General features: G+C 42.7%; 1 protein-coding gene across 2 annotated transcripts in view; it reads left to right on the top strand.

Moving 5' to 3' along the window:
* The window catches only part of Polh (polymerase (DNA directed), eta (RAD 30 related)), a 31,287-nt gene that overhangs the window by 943 nt on the left and 11,899 nt on the right, over positions 1–18,445 (top strand). The window contains exons 2-7 of one of the 2 annotated variants that reach the window (NM_030715.4): positions 2,165–2,307; positions 2,931–3,065; positions 7,283–7,497; positions 10,923–11,092; positions 13,569–13,672; positions 16,890–17,009. In NM_030715.4, the coding sequence (NP_109640.1) occupies positions 2,171–2,307; positions 2,931–3,065; positions 7,283–7,497; positions 10,923–11,092; positions 13,569–13,672; positions 16,890–17,009 (881 nt within the window). In that variant the 5' untranslated portion in view covers positions 2,165–2,170. The remainder of the gene's footprint in view (positions 1–2,164; positions 2,308–2,930; positions 3,066–7,282; positions 7,498–10,922; positions 11,093–13,568; positions 13,673–16,889; positions 17,010–18,445) is intronic. The other variant, NM_001364947.1, reaches the window with a different exon arrangement.

Below are 18,445 nucleotides of genomic sequence, written 5' to 3'. Positions count from 1 at the left end.
TGTAAAAGGTTTCTAAACGTACGATCATTTTGTTTTAGGTGAGGGGCGAGATTTGTAAGGTGTTAATGCTTTGAACATTCAGTATCTTCTTAATTATTTTCTTTACAGTAATTTTGCAGCTTTGTAGTAGTAGTTGCTTGGCACTGTTTTCAATGTGATTGTTTATTTGAAAAATAACTGTTTAAAGTTACAGTTGGGTGCTAGCTCACTCATCTGTATAACCTGTTTCTTGTATTTAAATCATGAATTTCCTGTGTTTCTGTAAAGTATTATTTGTGATAGGCCATTGGTATGCAAAGCTACTGCACATTGGAATTGTCTCGAGAGCCTTTAAGACTGTCTGCGTCATCTCAGCGTTTGGTGGGAGGAGCAAGCAGCTCGGGGCTCATCCTTGGATGCAGAGCAAGTTTTGAGGCCGATTTGGACTACATGGCATTCAGAACCATTCTTGAAAACAAAAAAAGAAATTGCACAAATAGAAAATCACTAAACATCACAAAGTAGTCCTCACAGGTCGGATCTATTCATAGTTGCATAGTTATTGAAAATTTGCAGAGAAACGGGATATTTACATAGTGTTAGATTATCTTCTTCATTTATGTGTGTCTGTGTTTTCTTCCTACTTTCTATGTAACCCAGTCTGGCCTTGAACTTCAAACCTTTTTGTCTTAGCCTCTTGAGTGCTAGAACTTAAGATCTGTGCCACCATGCTCCATAGCCAAATGTTTCTAAAAAGTATTTCAAGATTTGAAATTTGCTTTTTATGGTGGCACACACCTTTAGCCCCAGTACTCAGGAGGCAGTTTGGTCTACAGAGTGAGTTACAGGGTAGCTAGAGCTACTCAGGGAGACCCTGTCTCACCGACACCCCCAACTCTTCATGAATGCTATGATATTACATATATTTATTATCTTTCCAAATTCACAGAATAATTTGGAATTTCCAGATTCCAGGATGCCCTTCCTGGCATATGACCAATTTATGCCATTACATACGTAGACATGCACACAGAGACACTTGCTAAGGTTTAAAGTTGTGGACTTGAGAATGCTAGGAAAGAGCTCTAAAGTTGAGCAACACTCCCCAAATACTCCAAATTGTAACACCTGGAACTGTGTGAATAGATAACTTGTATCTTTTAGAGAATGATGGGAAGTGTCCAGGTGCTTTCATTGCATGCTTTTTTTTCCTGAATATTTTCACTCTGAGGTTGATTGATACAGAACATTTTCTTCTCTTTTCCCTAAATCTATGTTTGAGATCTGCCAATCAACTAGAATACTCCTTGGTCCTCTCCCCGTAGTGATGTACATTGTTGGTGTTTTGTTCTCTGGTTTTAATTTTCATTTCTCCGTGATGGATGATGCTAAGTCCATTGTTAGGCACTGTGGTAGTTTGGGTGAAAACAGACCCGTAGACTTGTATGTCTGAATACTTGGTCCTTAGTAGAACTGTTTGGAAAGAATTAGAAGAATGGCTTTGTTGGAAGAGCTGTTTTTAAGGTTTCAGAAACCCACCCCGAAGCCCAGTTTGCTCTCTCTGCCTTTGGATCAAGATATAAAGTTCTCAATGACTGCTCCAGTACCATGCCTGTCTTCCTGCCATGATGATCATGGACTAACCCTCTAGAACTGTAAGCAAGCTCCCAGTTAAAGGCTTTCTGCTGCCTTGGTCATGATGTCCCTTCACAGCAACAGAGCAGCAGCTAAGTCAGGCAACTTTTGGCTATATGTGTATCTTTTACGAATGTCTTTTTCTTAGAATGAGTAGCTAGATGTGATGGTGCATGCTTGTAATCCCACCACTTGGGAGGTAGAGGCAGGAGGATCAAGTAGCGTTTGAGCCAAGCAGAACTATACTTAAAGCTTTAAATATTCTATCACCTTCATAAAGTTATACTAGCTTATTCTCATGTCAACATGAAATATCCTTCATTCTTATTAGTTTTCACATTCCTATTGTTGTGGCTCATCAATTAGAATGTAAATATATGGTAGTTACTGTTTTGAGACAGAGTCTTGCTATGTAAAACTGAAAGATCTGCCTGCCTCTGCCTTCTGAGTACTGAGATCAAAGATGTGCACTACCACATCTGGTAGAAATATAGTGGGGGTGTTTTTGTGTTTTAGATTGTGTATCTTTCTGTTTATAAATGTCTTCCAGAAATAAATGGCTCCTGGGCAGAATCGAGTGGTTGCTCTTGTAGACATGGACTGCTTTTTTGTACAAGTGGAACAGCGGCAAAATCCTCATTTGAGGAATAAACCTTGTGCAGTTGTACAGTACAAATCATGGAAAGGTGGTGGGTATGTATCATGATAGTGTCATGACTGGTTTGTGTACATGTGTGTGCATGCATGGACAAGTCAGAGGTAATATTGAGGGTCTTCTTCCTCAGTTGCTCTTCACTTTGTTTTAGAGTCTGTCATTGAACCTGAAGCTCACTGATTCAGGTTGCTGTTGGGCCAGCAAGCTCCCTTCCCAGACCTAGGATTAAAGACATAGACTACTGCACCCAGCTTTTCCTGTGGGTCCTGGGAATCCACACTCAAGTCTGCTTGTTTTCACTGCCTGTGCTTTATTGGTTAAGCCATCTTTCCAGCCCCCCCCCCCATAGTATTTTAAAGTATTTTTATGTATATGAGTATTTTGTCCACATGTTTGTACCACCTGCATACAGTACCCACAGAGGCCAAAGGAGGGTGTCAGATCCCCTGGGGCTGGAGTTACAAGACAGTTGTAGCCACCCAGGTAAAAAGAGCAACCAGTGCTCTTAACCCTGGGCTCTATTAGTGTCTTAATCTATGGAAAGTCAGTAGTTGTGTTGTAGGTCTTGTTTTTGAGATTTTTGAACTGCTGTGTCTGGGATTGAATAATAGCATCATGTAACATTTTTGGTTTTGTTTCTTTTTCTCCCCTCTAACTTTAGAATTATTGCAGTTAGCTATGAAGCCCGAGCATTTGGTGTCACTAGAAACATGTGGGCGGATGATGCTAAGAAGTTATGTCCAGATCTTCTCCTGGCACAAGTTCGTGAGTCCCGTGGAAAAGCTAACCTCACCAAGTAAGCAAAAGCATTGTAAATGAACATAGAGGAGTCAGAAAGTGTTTCCTGGGATGGAGTGTGGCTCGGAGGGAGAGTGATTGCCTAGCATCCGTGAGCTCCTGGGTTTAATACCAAGGAACACACTTTAAAAACATTTACAGGGATACTTGTTACTGCTAGCCTGCTGCTCCTTGCTCAATAAACTGCTGTTTAAACTAATATGAAAGCATTCTGTCAGCATCTGGTGTCTGAGTTAAATATTTCATGTGCACTTCAGTAACAGTTTCACTATTGCTTTTAATAGTTCTTGCCTCTATGGAACCATTTATCATCTTCCTTATTTAAAATATCAATTACTGGGGCTGGAGAGATGGCTCAGCGATTAAGAGCACTGGCTGCTCTTCCAGAGGTCCTGAGTTCAATTCTCAGCAACCACATGGTGGCTCACAGCCATCTGAAATGGGATCTTGATGCCTCTGTCATGCAGGCATACATACAGATAGAGCACTCATACATAAACTAAATAATTCTTTTTTTAAAAAAATCAATTATTATGGGAAGATGAAAGATGGCCCAATGGTTAAGAACAGCTCTTGCAGAGGACTTGAGGTGCCCAGGTCCACACTGGGCAGTTCACAGTTGCCTATAACCCCAGCAACAGAGGGATTGGAGGCCTCTGGCTTCTGAGAGCACTTCCAGTCAGGTGCACATATTATACCCCCTCCCCTCGCATAATTTTTTTAAAAAACATATTTTGTTTGTTTGTTTCAAGACAGGATTTCTCCGTGTAGCCCTGGCTATCCTGGAACTAGCTCTGTAGACCTCAGAATTCTCTCAGATGCTCTCGAATTCAGAGTTTCAACTGCCTCTGCCTCCCGAGTGCTAGAATTGAATTTAAATCTGTTATGACTTGGTTGAGGAGGTGGCCCAGCAGTGTTCCTACCTGGAACCGATATGGTGGAAAGAGAGAAGCAACTCCTGCGAGTTAGCTTCTGACACACAAGCAAAGGCGCATAGACATGTGATAGATTGATTGGTTTTTAGGTAGCTGGGTGGGTAAGGAGATAGGTAGATAGAACAGTTATCATTAAAACTTTATACTGAGCCAGTGAGATGGCTCAGTGGGTAGAGGTGGTGGAAAGAGAGAACCAACTTCCAAAAGTCGTCCTCTGACTTCCACACATATGTGTGTATGTACACATACACACTCAAACGTAATAAAGCCATTACAGAGGTAATTGCATAAGGACTAGAGAGAGGGCTTAGTAGCTGAAAGCTTTTGCTGCCCTTCCAGAGGACCCCAGGCTTAGTTGCCAGCACCCATATAGTTGCCCTTTTAGACTAAGGCCTTCTCTGATGCTCTTTAATGAAGCAACTCTCTGAGATGGTCTTAGCTTGTTCATACTTTTTTATCCAGGGTAGGTTTGAAGGCATACCCTTTATTTTGGGGGTGAACCAAGGGTTATATAGTTTTGAGCATGAGAATACTTGGGGTGGAAAAGGGTCATTGTCTGAAAACCGAGGTCCTGAGATGCCTTATTAGCACGGAGAGGCCTTCAGGTGCTCTGTTGCGTGCCTGACTACTAGTGACCGCCTGGTTGGGGCTCTCTGGGTTACATGCTCCAGGCAGGCCTGGAAACAGGGAGGGGGCTGGCCCTATTCCTGTTGCTCTCAGGATGAGAGTCTAATCTCAATGTTTGAGATTTTCAGGGTTTGAATATGCTCAACCCTACTTGTTCCATGCCAGTTCCTCTTAAGGCACGGTCCACACGTCCTGCACACCTAACCATAGCACACTATGGTGCATGGCATGGTATAGGCACCAGGCTTTGAAGAATCGACAGGTGAATGGAAGACTAAAGATACAATTGACAAAAGATAGTAGCTTTCAGGGAAGGGGGTTGGCAGGGGAATGATGGTGCATGCCTTTAATTCAAGTACTCAGGTTTAATCTCAGTAATCCAGAGGCAGAGGCAGGCAGATCTGTGAGTTCAAGGCCAACTTGGTCTACAGAGCTAGATCCAGGACAGCCTAGGCTATACAGAAAAACCCTGACTTGAATAACAACAACAAAAACAGCTCAACCGTAAAGCAGAAGTAATTCAGTTAATAGACACGCAGTGTTGCATACTATGTTAGCAGTGTACCTTTTGTAAGTGTATGCTGTTGACTTCAAAGTCTGGGGAAAAGCACACTTCACTAACCTAAACAGAACCGTTTATTTTAAAAACCATCCCTGTAAACCCAGCACTTAGGATATGGACGCAGAAGGCTCTAAAGTTCAAGGTCCTCCCCAGATAGCTAGTGAGTAAGTTTCATGCCAACTTGGCGTATATGAGACTCTGCCTCAGGAAACAAAACAAAGCACAAAGCAAATCATAGTAAATGATGAACAGTTGTGGGTTTTTATGTTTGGGAAGAGAGTTTAAAGGACCTGGCAATTTAAAATCATTTTAATAAAGATACCAGGTTATAAATACACTATTTATGGCCGGGCGTGGTGGCACACACCTTTAATCCCAGCACTCAGTCGGCAGAGGCAGGCAGATTTCTGAGTTCGAGGCCAGCCTGGTCTAGAGTGAATTCCAGGACAGCCAGGGCTACACAGAGAAACCCTGTCTTGAAAAACCAAAAAAAAAAACTATTTACAAAAACATATCTTAGATTGGGTTTCTATTGCTGCGAAGAGACACCATGACCAAGGCAACTCTTAGAAAAGACAGCATTTAATTGGGGGTGGCTATAGTTTCAGAGGTTCAGGCTGTTATCATCATGGAGGGAAGTGTGGTAGCCAGCAGGCAGACATGGTGCTGGAGGAGGACCTGAGAGTTTTACCTTTGATTTGAAGGCAGCCTGGAAGAGACTGACTGCTCAACACTGGGTGGAGCTTGCACACTAAGAACCCTCAAAGCTGTCTTCACAGTGACACACTTCCTCCAACGAGGCCACACCTCCTAATAGTGCTGCTCCCTGTGGGCCTTCAAAACAGTAACTTGCTTGAGAGGCTCTAAAGACATACAAACTACCACAATAGAGTATTTTTTTGTGGCTTGTGTATGAGTGTATGTATTGTACACTAGGTTTTTTTTTTTTTTTTTCGAGACAGGGTTTCTCTGTGTAGCCCTGGCTGTCCTGGAACTCACTTTATAGACCAGGCTGGCCTTGAACTCAGAAATCCGCCTGCCTCTGTCTCCTGAGTGTTGGGATTAAAGGTGTGCACCACAACTGCCCGGCCTAGTTTTTTTGTTTGTTTGTTTCTTTTGAGGCTTTTTCCTAATGCAGATAAAGATTGTAAGAGAAAATTCAGATAATCAGTAATTCTCACTTTTTAAATTATTGCCCTCTTTTTTCTTTAATTATTATTAATATATATATGTATATATAGTTTTATTTTATAGTTTTATTTTCATATATAACCTAGGATACCTGCCTAGGAGTAGCACTGCCCTCAGTGAACTGTGCCTTCCACAGCAATCATTAATTTAAAAAATGCCTTACAGACTTGCCTACAGGACTATCGGGTGAAGGCATTTTCTTGTTTGACATTTTCTCTTCCCAGATGACCCTAGCTTGTGTCAAGTTGACAAAAGACTATCCCATGTTTTAAGTAGATCTATGATGACATATTCCTCTAAAGAAGGTAGCCCGTCTCCCCAGATGTATCTCCAAATTCTAGGCACTTGTCTTTATAGTTTGAATGATAGTATATTCAGAGTGATTGACTTATATCTCTCAAACACTAGTAACTGAAATTGAAGTCCATAGTCAGTCAATTTGTAGTGAGAGTGCTGTCATAAGAAAGATCTGGTCTGATGAGTGTCATGTTCTCTGTAAATTGTAGCTGTTTGAAGATAGACTCTGAAGCAAAAAATTGTTCAGTTGTTATAACTAGGAAAGGGACAAGCGAACAGAGACTGCTGCAGAATGCTAGGCATTTCTTTCTTTTTCTAGAGAGGTCCTTGTCCCAGAGGTGTATGTTCAGGGCTGCGTGCTTTGTTAACCTTAGTATGGTGCCAGCCATTGCATGAACAGGCTTTGCTGCGATGTGCTCTCCTCCTCGTCTCTGTTGCTTTTCTACCTATCCATTGTTCCCTTCAGTTGTGTAATTGTTGCATCTCTATTAAGCCACTTGCTACTTGCTTATGGATATTCTTGTTCATTATGGAAAGAACATGGGGTTGACAGCCACAAGCTTGTATCCACTTATTGCCTGCATGTGTGATCCTTATACTTAGGTACCGGGAAGCTAGTGTTGAAGTGATGGAGATAATGTCTTATTTTGCTGTGATTGAACGTGCCAGCATCGATGAGGCTTATATAGATTTGACCAGTGCTGTACAAGAAAGACTTCAAAAGTTACAAGGTCAGCCTATCTCAGCAGATTTGCTGCCAAGCACTTACATTGAAGGGTTGCCCCGAGGCCCTACAGTAGAAGAGACTGTTCAGAAAGGTACTTGTATAGCATCCTATTACTTCTGCTTCCTGCTGCTTTTCGTGGCTAAGCTGATTCCTTTTAGAATGATTGCAAGGAAACTTAAATTACTGCTGTATGGATCATGAAAAGATACAACAAACTCTTATCTTTGTGGGTATTTGCATGATAAGAAACCGTAAAATGTTTGATAGTTAATATCTCTTCAGATATATGGCAGGGCAGTTTAGTGCTATCAGTGGAAGGTGGAGACTGAGTGATTGCTTCATCTGCAGGTTAATTTATATTATTGTCATTTAGTTTCTTGATTTCACTAACACTAAGCAGAATGAGCTTTTCATTCTTTATTTATTTTATGTTTTGTGTCTGTGTATATGTCTTTTCATTTTTTATTTATTTTTATGTGTTTTGTCTGTGTCTATATCTTTGGACCACAGGTGTACAATGCGGGAGGAGGCCCAAAGAGGGTATTGGGTCCCATGCAATTAGCATTACTGATAGTTATTGATAGTTGTGAGCTGCTATGTACATGTGAGGAATTGAACCTGGGTCCTCTGGAAGAGCAGCTCTTAACTGCTGAGGCATTTCTCCAGCACCAGACTTTTAAACTGGAGGCCTTAGGAGCAGAGTCGACTAACCTAACTTTTCCTCTCTAGAGAAGGGTCTTTTCTTTGTATTAATTTGTTTGACATCCCAATGAAAGCTTCCCTGCCTCCTTTCTGTGCTGCCTAGGCTGTCCTCAGATCCTTTAACCTGCTCCCTAGCTATTGGAACCACAAGGGTACCAGGCTTGTGCTACCATAGATGTGAGGTGTCTATTGTGTTTTGCACTGGAGACAAACACAGGGCCTCCGGTGTAGCAGCAAGTGCTTGTCCTCTAGTACACCTTCAAACCACGTGGGAAGAGGCTGGGGAGGTTGGGCCTGTGATATTGCTCTGTAGGTGTCCTTTCTATTGCTGTGCAGGTACCATGACTAAGGCAACTTACAAAAGAAAGAGATCATTGGGCTGATAGTGTCAGAGGGTGAGTCCATGACTATCATGAGGAGTAAGGAACCAGTCAGGCAGTCATGGTGCAGGAGAAGTAGCTGAGAGCTTATATGCGTGATAACTGCCACAAAGAAGAGAGACCTAACAAGAAATGTCATGGGCATGGGCTTTTGGACCGCAAATCACACCCCCAGGGACACACCTCCTAATTGTTCCTAAACACCAAAGCTTGTACTAACTAGAGACCATGTTTTCAAATATATGAGCTTCTGGGGCCATTCTCATTCAAACCCTCACACCAGTAAAGGCACTTACTGCCTGCTGGCCTGAGCGCAATCCCTGCGCGGTGAAAGCGAAGCCCCGACTCCCGCACACTCTTTATTGACCTCCATGTATGTGTTTTCCCCTGACCTCTAAAATGTTATATATTTTTAAAATTTATTTTTATTTTATATTCATTGGTGTATTGCTTGCATGTGTGTCAGAAGCTCTGGGACTGGAGTTATAGACAGGTGTGAGCTGCCATGTGCGTGCTGGGAATGGAACCAGGGTCCTCTGGAAGAGCAGCCAGTGCTCCCAAAGAGTTAAGGTAGTTTAAGTGAAGCAGGGGAGTTGAAGTGATACAGGAAACTGTTTTGAAGTGGGCTCTGTTGGCTGACTACACAGTAGAAAATGAAAGAATAAAGTTAATGTTAGGTAAATTCTAAGCTTTTATTAAAAACAAGGCATTGGGAGAGGGACCCTTTGAGAAAGAAGCTGTGCTTGATTTTAGTTATGTTGAGTTAGAATGTTTGCACAGTCATAAGCATAAAGGAATTGCTCTGTCAGGAGGTGGCAGGGAGGATGGGCGCTAAAGACCCGAGCTTAGGGTCAGAGAGGGAGGTGTGCGTGTATTCAGCGGGATCAGGTCATGGTCACCAAGGGGAACATACAGAGCGGGAAAGTGTTGCTCACTTGCCATGGTTAGGATGCTGGCAGCAGACATGGCAGCTGTGGAGGGATGCAGTAGTCACTGAAGGGTGGCAAGGTTTCCTCTGCGTGCTCGTCTGACCCATCTTCTCTATGGTGTTTGGACTTTTTCTTCTCCCAGGTATTCTGCCCTATACCTATCTCATTACTGCATCTTTAAACCAACATGTCTGTATTTCCTTTGCTGTGTAATCACATTTTATTCTATTTCACAACTGTGAATTTGTGAATGATCATTGAATTCACTATCATGAATAGTTCTAAACTGAGTTGTAAAGATATTTTTGGTTGGATTTTAAACTACTTATATGGAATCATTCTCTAAAATAATGTAAATACTTAAGTGGAAGTTTAAGCTTGAGTAAATCATGAATGTTTTCTGGGCTTGGTTTTTTTTGTTTTGTTTTTGTTTTTTTTTTGTTTTGTTTTTGGTTTTCGAGACAGGGTTTCTCTGTGTAGCCCAGGCTGGCCTTGAACTCAAAAATCTGCCTGCCTCTGCCTCCCAAGTGCTGGGATTAAAGTGTGCCACCACACCCAGCTTGGTTTTGGTTTTTGAGACAGGGCTTGATAGGCAGACCAAGCTGGCCGTGAACTTGCAGTGGATCCTACTCCCTCTACCTTCTGACTGCTGTGGTTGTAGGTCTGCACTGCCATCCCAGCAATTCTGAGGGTTTCCTAGTGAAGAAGAGTGTTCAAGAGGAAGTTTAAGGAGCCTGACGGTACTGGCAGTTGCACGCCTTTTACCCTAGCACTCTGGAGGCCAAGGCAGGCAGATTGCTGAGTTCACAGCTAGTCTGGGACAGAGTGAGTTCCAGGATAGCCAGAGCATGACCACACACATGGCCTACAGTGACACACACGTGGATAAGATTCAATTTTGAAATGAAGTTGTATATCTTAAGTACCTCTTTTTGTTTTTTTGAGACAGAGTTTCTCTGTGTATCAGAACCCTGGCTGACCTGGTCTCTCTTTGTAGACCAGACTGACCTCAAACTCACAGAAATCCACCTGCCTCTGTCTCCAGAATGCTAGAATTAAAGGTGTGTGCTACCATGTGCAGCCCAAAGTCAAATCATTTTTGCATTGAATGGTAACTATAGCCATGTGCTGCTTAATGTAAGGGATTTGCTCTGGGAAATGTGTCACTGGGTGATTTTATAGTGCAGACTTAGAGAAAGCTAGATCATGCAGCCTACTACATGTTAAGTTTGATGCCATCCGTATACTATGATTTATATAGTATGCCCTTGAGCAAATATTGTGTGATTCATGACTAAAAATAATTAAAAAAAAATGTTAGCTGGGCAGTGGTGGCGCACACCTTTAATTCCGACACTTGGGAGGCAGAGGCAGGTGGATCTCTGAGTTGGAGGCCAGCCTGGTCTATAGTGGGAGTTCTAGAATAGCCAGAGCTACACAGAGAAACCCTGTTTCAAAAAAGCAAAAACAAGCAAACGTCTAAATGTGACCTCTGCTCTTTTCAGAGGCTATTCGGAAACAAGGCTTGCTTCAGTGGCTTGATTCTCTTCAGAGTGATGATCCCACCTCTCCAGACCTCAGGCTGACTGTGGGAGCCATGATTGTGGAAGAAATGAGAGCAGCCATAGAGAGTAAGACTGGCTTCCAGTGTTCAGCTGGAATCTCACACAATAAGGTAAAGGCTTACTGTAGACTTCCAAGAGAAGCATTCATAGTTTTAGTTAAGTACAACAAGGATATTGGTGGGTATTCAGAGTTTGTGTTGAGAGCCACTGTGGGTAATACATGTGTGCCCTTCTGCTCCTGTCTCTCCCTCCCAAAGGTCTGCGATTGTAGGGATGTGCCACGACACTAGCTTTCTTGTTTCCTTGTATGAAATTGCCTGGATATGTTATGCTTCTGTCTCCCTTGTATCTATATATGTGTGTGTGTGTGTGTGTAAAACTATGTTTGTATGATGTATGCATATGTGTTATTACCCCTGTGCTGTACTTTTGAGGCAGGGTCTCTCTCTGAACCTAAAACTATAATTTCTTTGGAGGAGAGGGAGCTATGAGAGCAGCCAGCAGGCCCCAGAGGTCTTCCTGTGTCTTCCCCCTTCAATGCTGGGGTGTTTGCAGGATTATGCCCTGCTTGTTTCAAATGTGCTGGGATTCAAATGCAGTTTGCAGGCTTTAGAGATATGGGGACAATAAGAGAAAGACTGTAGTAAAATTTTAATTTGGACTAGTATTTTTACAATAGGGAACATAGACAATTCTCAGTGTTCCAGGAGAATAATACCTGGTTTTCTAACTAGCATGCTAAAGTGCAGTGAGACTGGGATGTCCATCAGCTCAACCAAGGCTCCATAGCTGAGCAGTAGCTGGCCAGGCTGTTGCCGGCCTTTCCTCCCTCTAACGGAAGGAAAGTTGCTAGCTGCACAGAATAATTTTCTATTTTCTAGTTATATGGAAGGAAGAGAAACAATATTCCTAATGTAATATGAATCATACTAAATATTGTTTTGTTGAAGTTACTAAAGAATTTTACTAACAGTTGGGCATGGTGGTACATGCTTTTAATCCTAGCACTTGGGAGGCAGAGGCAGAGAGGCAGAGAGAGAGGCAGAGGCAGAGGCAGAGAGGCAGAGGCAGAGAGGCAGAGGCAGAGAGGCAGAGGCAGAGGCAGAGAGGCAGAGGCAGAGAGGCAGAGGCAGAGAGGCAGAGGCAGAGAGGCAGAGAGGCGCAGAGGCAGAGAGGTGCAGAGGCAGGTGGATCTTTGGGAGTTCCAGTCCAGCCTGGTTTACATAGTGAGTTCATGTGCAGCTAGGGCCAGATAATAGAGAGACCATGGGTTCTCAATAGCAGTGGTCTTCAATTTATGGGTCATGACCCCTTTGGGGGGTCAAAAGACCCTTTCACAGGGGTTGAATATAGTTTATATATCACACATTTAAGTCACAACTCTTATGAGTAGTAAAGTTAACAGGTATGAAGTAGCAACAAAAATAATGTTATGGTTGGGGTCACTGCATCATGAAGAACTATAGTAAAGGGTTGTAGCATTAGGAAGGTTGAGAACAACTGCCCTAGTGGAACAGAATGTATAGAATGAATACATATATTTATGAACTTTGTTAGAATGGATTACAGGCTAGTCCAGCTTGTCCAGCAATCCTGTTTACCAACAGAAGGTCCAAGAATCTAATAGTTGTTCAGTCCTCGGAGCTGGATGTCTCACCTGGCCTTCAGTGTCTGCCAGAATCCCAACGAAGCTAGCTCTAGTGCCAGGAAAGGAATGGACTTGCCAGTGAGAGCAAGCAGGCAGGGAGAGAGAGCAAGGTTCCTCCTGTGTTCTTTATATAGGCTGCCAGCAGAAGATGTGGCCCAGGCTGAAGACAGATCTTCCCATTTCAAAAGATCCTGATTAAAAGTGGGTCTTCCCATTTCAAATAATTAATTGAGGGGAAACTCCCTCACAGGCATACCCAACCACTTGGGTTTTAGTTAATCCAGGTGTGGTCAAAGTGACAACCAAGAATAGCCATCACAGACTATGTCTTAAAGGGAAGAAAAAGATTCTTACTAGTGAAATTAAGGAATAATCATATGTAGATGTGTATCTGTCTATGGGGGTGGGGGTGGGGTAAACATCTCTAAACCATCCTAATTATTTGTATGTCTGTGTAGGGAGCCAAGGCCAGCCTCAAGCCTCTGCTCGTTCCACACTCACGTCCTTGGACTATTTTAGCATTTTCAAATTTACATGAATAAGAAGTGACCTTAAGTTTCTTCTCTGGTTTTCTTTGTTTTTATTTTTTTTTTTTTTTATTTTTTTTCGAGACAGGGTTTCTCTGTGTAGCCCTGGCTGTCCTGGAACTCACTTTGTAGACCAGGCTGGCCTCAAACTCAGAAATCCGCCTGTCTCTGCCTCCCAAGTGTTGCGATTAAAGGCGTGCACTACCATCGCCTGGCTTCTCTGTTTTTTAAAACCTATTGTGAGAAAAATTTCAAATAGATGAAAAAGGAAAGCAATGCCTTGAGGAAAACTGAGAATGGAAGAGTGTAGGACTGAGGAAGTGCCTTCATGTGGAAACTATCAGTATGTGTGCATGCACGCTTTTATCTTAACAATATTAAGGATTTTTTTTTTGCTCTCTTTTCTTCCAGGTCCTGGCAAAACTTGCTTGTGGACTAAATAAGCCCAACCGCCAAACCCTGGTCTCACATGGGTCAGTGCCACAGCTCTTCAGCCAGATGCCAATCCGTAAAATGTAAGGATTCAGGGAGGCCCTTCAATCCCATCATGTCCCTGTGGATAATCTCTGCCTGGAGTGGCTTTTGTGCTTCATTCATAAATAAATGTTTAGACTCAGAGAAAGTAGGAGCCAGTCAGAGAGGTGACACTGAGAAATTTGAAAACTCTATTTAGGCTTTTTTCTAAGTGAATGTTTACTTCAGGATTATCTGTGGTATATACCTAATCCTGAATTTAAAAAACAAAAACTGGCCAGGCAGTGGTGGCATACACCTTTAATCCCAGCACTTGGGAGGCAGAGGCAGGCGGATTTCTGAGTTTGAGCCCAGTCTAGTCTACAAAGTGAGTTCCAGGACAGCCAGGTCCATACAGAGAAACCCTGTCTTGGAAAAAAAAAATTAAAAAACAAAACAAAACAAAAAAACAACAACAACAACAAAAAATCTGTTAGGTATAGTGATATACACCTTAATCCCGGCACTCAGGAGGCAGAGGCAGTGGAGCTCTGAGTTTAAGACCAGCCTGGTATAAATAACTAGTTCCAAGACAGCCAGGCTATGTAAAAGACCCTCAGAACATCAAGGATGATGTGAAAGGTGGGCATGGTGATATATGCCTGTAATCCAAGCACTGGGAAGACAACGGCAGGAGCTATACTTAAACAGATTCAATACCTGGTCACCCAGGGCTGCATAGGCTGGCCATATCCAAATAAAACAAAGAGGGCTGAGAAGACAGCTCACTGGGAATTGCTCAAATATGAGGACCAAATCAAATCCCATCCCCACACCACACCCCAATAAAAGTCAGATGTGGCTGCTATGCACTCCCCTGTAACCTCAGGGCTGTGGAGGAAGGCGAGCGCCCGTGAACCGTGGGGGATGGAGATGGGGATTCCTTGCAATTTACTGGCTGCCACCTAGCTCCAAGTACAGTGACAGACACTGTCTCAAGGAAATAATTCCAAGAACACTAGAACAGGACACCTTAAATCCTCTAGCCTATGTGTGAACATACACACACACACACACACACACACACCACACACACCTGAGTTTTAGCACTACCTTCTTTCTGGCTTTTTATTAAAAGTCTATTAAATATGTGACAAGTAAAATTTTACTTCTTAGCTGAGCAGTTTTGGCAAATGTCTTTAGTCCCAGCACTTGGGAAACAGGCAGAGGGAGCTCTGTTGGTTTGAAACCAGCTTGGTCTATAGAGTTTGTTTCAGGACAGCCAAGGATATACAGAGAGACCCTATCTCAAAAAACAAAACAAAACTTTTTTTTTTTTTTTGGTTTTTCAAGACAGGATTTCTCTGTATAGCCTTGGCTGTCCTGGAACTCACTCTGTAGACCAGGATGGCCTCGAACTCAGAAATCCATCTGCCTCTGCCTCCCAAGTGCTGGCATTAAAGGTGTGCACCACCACGCCCGGCTTTTTTTTTTTTTCCATTGGACAGTAGTAGTGCCTGGGAGGTAGAGGCAGGTAGATCTCTGTGAGTTCAAGGCCAGCCAGGTATACACCTCAAGTTCCAGGACAGCAGAATTGCATAAAGAAAACAAATTGTTTTTTTCCTTCTCCTGGGAGGATGCTGAGGCAAGTCTCACTATACATCTAGGCTGGCCTCATCCTGCCAGTGTTCCTTGTGCCCCAGCCTCCTCCTAAATGCTAAATGCTAGGATTATGGGTTGGAGCTACTACATCCCACTGGAATTTTACTTTCTCTATTACCAAGGGCTGAGTTTGTTTGCTTGCTTATTACAATAGGGTCTCACTCTAGCATTCCTCGGTAGCTTGTGCCACCCAGGCCCACTTGAAACTCAGTTAATCCATTCCCTTCAGCTCGCTGAATGCTTGGGTTACAGATGTAAGCTGGCACACCTGGCTCAGCCAAGGTTTCCAGGTTTGTCAGGCTGCTCTCCAGTGAGGCATGAACCCAAACCGACCTGAGAAAGCTTGATGGGCTGGAGGTGGTAGAGAGCCAGCCAAGGACACAGCAGCATGGAGACGTGGAGCAGAAAGAATGGAAAGTGTCAGATAGTCTCAGGAAACCAAGGAAGCCAGGCCAGGGTCCGTATTAATGAAGACACTGACATAGAAACACTGACGGCAGGCTAAGGATAGTGTCTTCAAAGCCAGCTGAAGAACACTGGCCATGGAAAAGATTTATTTTGGGTTTGGAATTTTTTTTTAATTTTTTTAATCTATTTTAAATTTTTTATTTTTTATTTGTTTTGGTTTTTTGTTTGGTTGGTTTGCTTTTTTTTCAAGACAGGGTCTTCTGTAGCTTTGCCTGTTTTGGAATTTACTCTGTAGACCAGGCTGGCCTCAAGCTCACAGAGATCCACCTGTTTCTGCCTCCTAAATTCTGGTATTAAATATCATGCTGGGTTTGTAATTTTAATTTCCAAATGGGGGCTGGAGAGATGGCTCTGCGGTTAAGAGCACTGACTGCTCTTCTGGAGGTCTTGAGTTCAATTCCCAGCAATCACATGGTGGCTCACAACCATCTGTAATGGGATCTGATGCCCTCTTCTGGTGTGTCTGAAGACAGCTACAGTGTACTCACATGAAATAAAAAGTAGTAATTTCCAAATGGGACAATGTGTTTTCCACAACTGAAATTTTATATACAAGAAAAAAAATTTACGTACAGTTGACTTGATAACAAATCAGTGATGAGGGGGCTGGTGAGATGGCTCAGTGGGTAAGAGCACCCGACTGCTCTTCCGAAGGTCAGGAGTTCAAGTCCCAGCAACCACATGGTGGCTCACAACCATCCGATCACGAGATCTGACTCCCTCTTCTGGAGTGTCTGAGGACAGCTACAGTGTACTTACATATAATAAATAAATAAATAAATCTTTAAAAAAAAAAAACAAATCAGTGATGAATATTTTATGTATGTCCTTGTTAATCTTCCCAGGTCCTAGCTGGGAAGAATCATCTAGCTTTGTTTTTCTGTGCGCATGTGCGTGTGAGTACAGGTGCACTTGCTGAGCTGGCCCTCATCAACCCTCGTCAGGGTTGCCAGCATCAGACTCTGTAGTCAGCAAGGCTGTTTGCTGAGTTTCGGAGCCCTCAGCTCTGTTGGACAGCTAAGAGTTTACAGGACTAAAGTATACTCTGATATTCTCTGTTTGGAGAGCTGCTTGGAGCAGCAGAATGTCTTTGTTTTGGTTAGCTGAATATTTAAATGTAACCTATAGTTCCTTCTCTTCTTTGTTTAGCCGAAGTCTTGGAGGAAAGCTAGGGGCTTCTGTCATTGAAGTCCTTGGGATAGAATACATGGGTGACCTGACCCAGTTCACTGAATCCCAGCTCCAGAGTCATTTTGGAGAGAAGAATGGGTAAGTGGTGTATATTATTATTCTTTAATTTTTTTTTTTTTTTTTGGTTTTTAAGACAAGGTCTTAGTGTACAGCCCTGACTGTCCAGGAACTCACTCTGTAGCCCAGACTGGTCTTGAACTCAGAGATTACCTGCATCTTCCTCGTAAGTGCTAGGATTAAAGGTATGTGCCACCACAGGCTATAAGTGGTTAATACTATTTTTCAAACATAATCTTTATGGAGATACTAAATTCAATACAGATAAAAAAGCTTTTAGTCAAAAGGGCCAGATAGCCCACGCCAGATTCAAACTTGATATGTAACCAAGAGTAACCTTTAAGTGCTGCTCCTGTTGTTTACCTCCAAACCGTTAGATAACAGGCATTCATCAACATATCCAACCTGGGACTTGTGTTCCATGAGGTCATGTCGTGGTTTGGGAATATTAGTTCCCACCAGACAGTAGCCCATGATCTTAGTTCTTGGGAGATAGAAGCACACATGTCTGAGGTCAGTATGATCCACATAGACCTTGGCTCCAAAAAAAGAAAGCTGAATATATACTATTCCCTTGTTTATTTTTGCAGTACTGGGATTTGGCCCCAGGGCCTTGTACATGTTAGAAAAGCACCAGGCTGTAAGGCTAGATTACCAGCTTTTCTCCTTTGCTTTTTATTCAAGTCTTACTAAGTCATCCAGGTAGGCTGTGAACATGTAATTCTTCTGCCTCAGCTGCCAAGACCATGAATTCGAGATCAGCATGACCAGGCTCCTCATCCCATTTTGTGTGTGTGTGTGTGTGTGTGTGTGTGTGTGTGTGTGTGTGTTATTCTGCTGATGTTACAAAGTTTTGTGTTTCAGTCCTAATAAGTACAAAATGATGAATTGTGACTTTCTAGTTGGTGGTTTGAAAAAAATGAATGGTGGTTTGGCTTTAGAAAGTAGGACTAGGGCTGGTGAGATGGCTCAGTGGGTAAAAGCACCCAACTGCTCTTCCGAAGGTCCGGAGTTCAAATCCCAGCAACCACATGGTGGCTCACAACCATCCGTAAGGAGATCTGACTCCCTCTTCTGGAGTGTCTGAGGACAGCTACAGTGTACTTACATATAATGAATAGATAAATCTTTAAAAAAAAAAAGAAAGTAGGACTAGTTCTCCCAGGGCTCTGTCAGAATTTATATATACTTAATTGTAGATACAGTTTTTAAAATTAACTTAATTGCGACATAGTCTCAAGTCACACAGCCTTGAACTCCTGATCCTTTTGCCTCCACCTCACAAGTGCTAGGACACACCAAGCTACTAATTTTCTTTTCTTTTTGTTTGTAGTCTGGGGGGTTGAATCTAGGGCCTTGCACATGCTAGACAAATGCTCTACCATTGAGCTGTATTCCCCAGCCTCGATCATTTTTTTCATGGAGAGGATAAAAGGCTAATATAGGTATTTTGTTTT

Source organism: Mus musculus, chromosome 17, assembly GCF_000001635.26.
Source record: "Mus musculus strain C57BL/6J chromosome 17, GRCm38.p6 C57BL/6J".
Classification (NCBI taxonomy): Eukaryota; Metazoa; Chordata; class Mammalia; order Rodentia; family Muridae; genus Mus; species Mus musculus.
The sequence above is the reverse complement of the archived record's forward strand: the minus strand, read 5'-3'. Positions and strand labels throughout refer to the sequence as shown.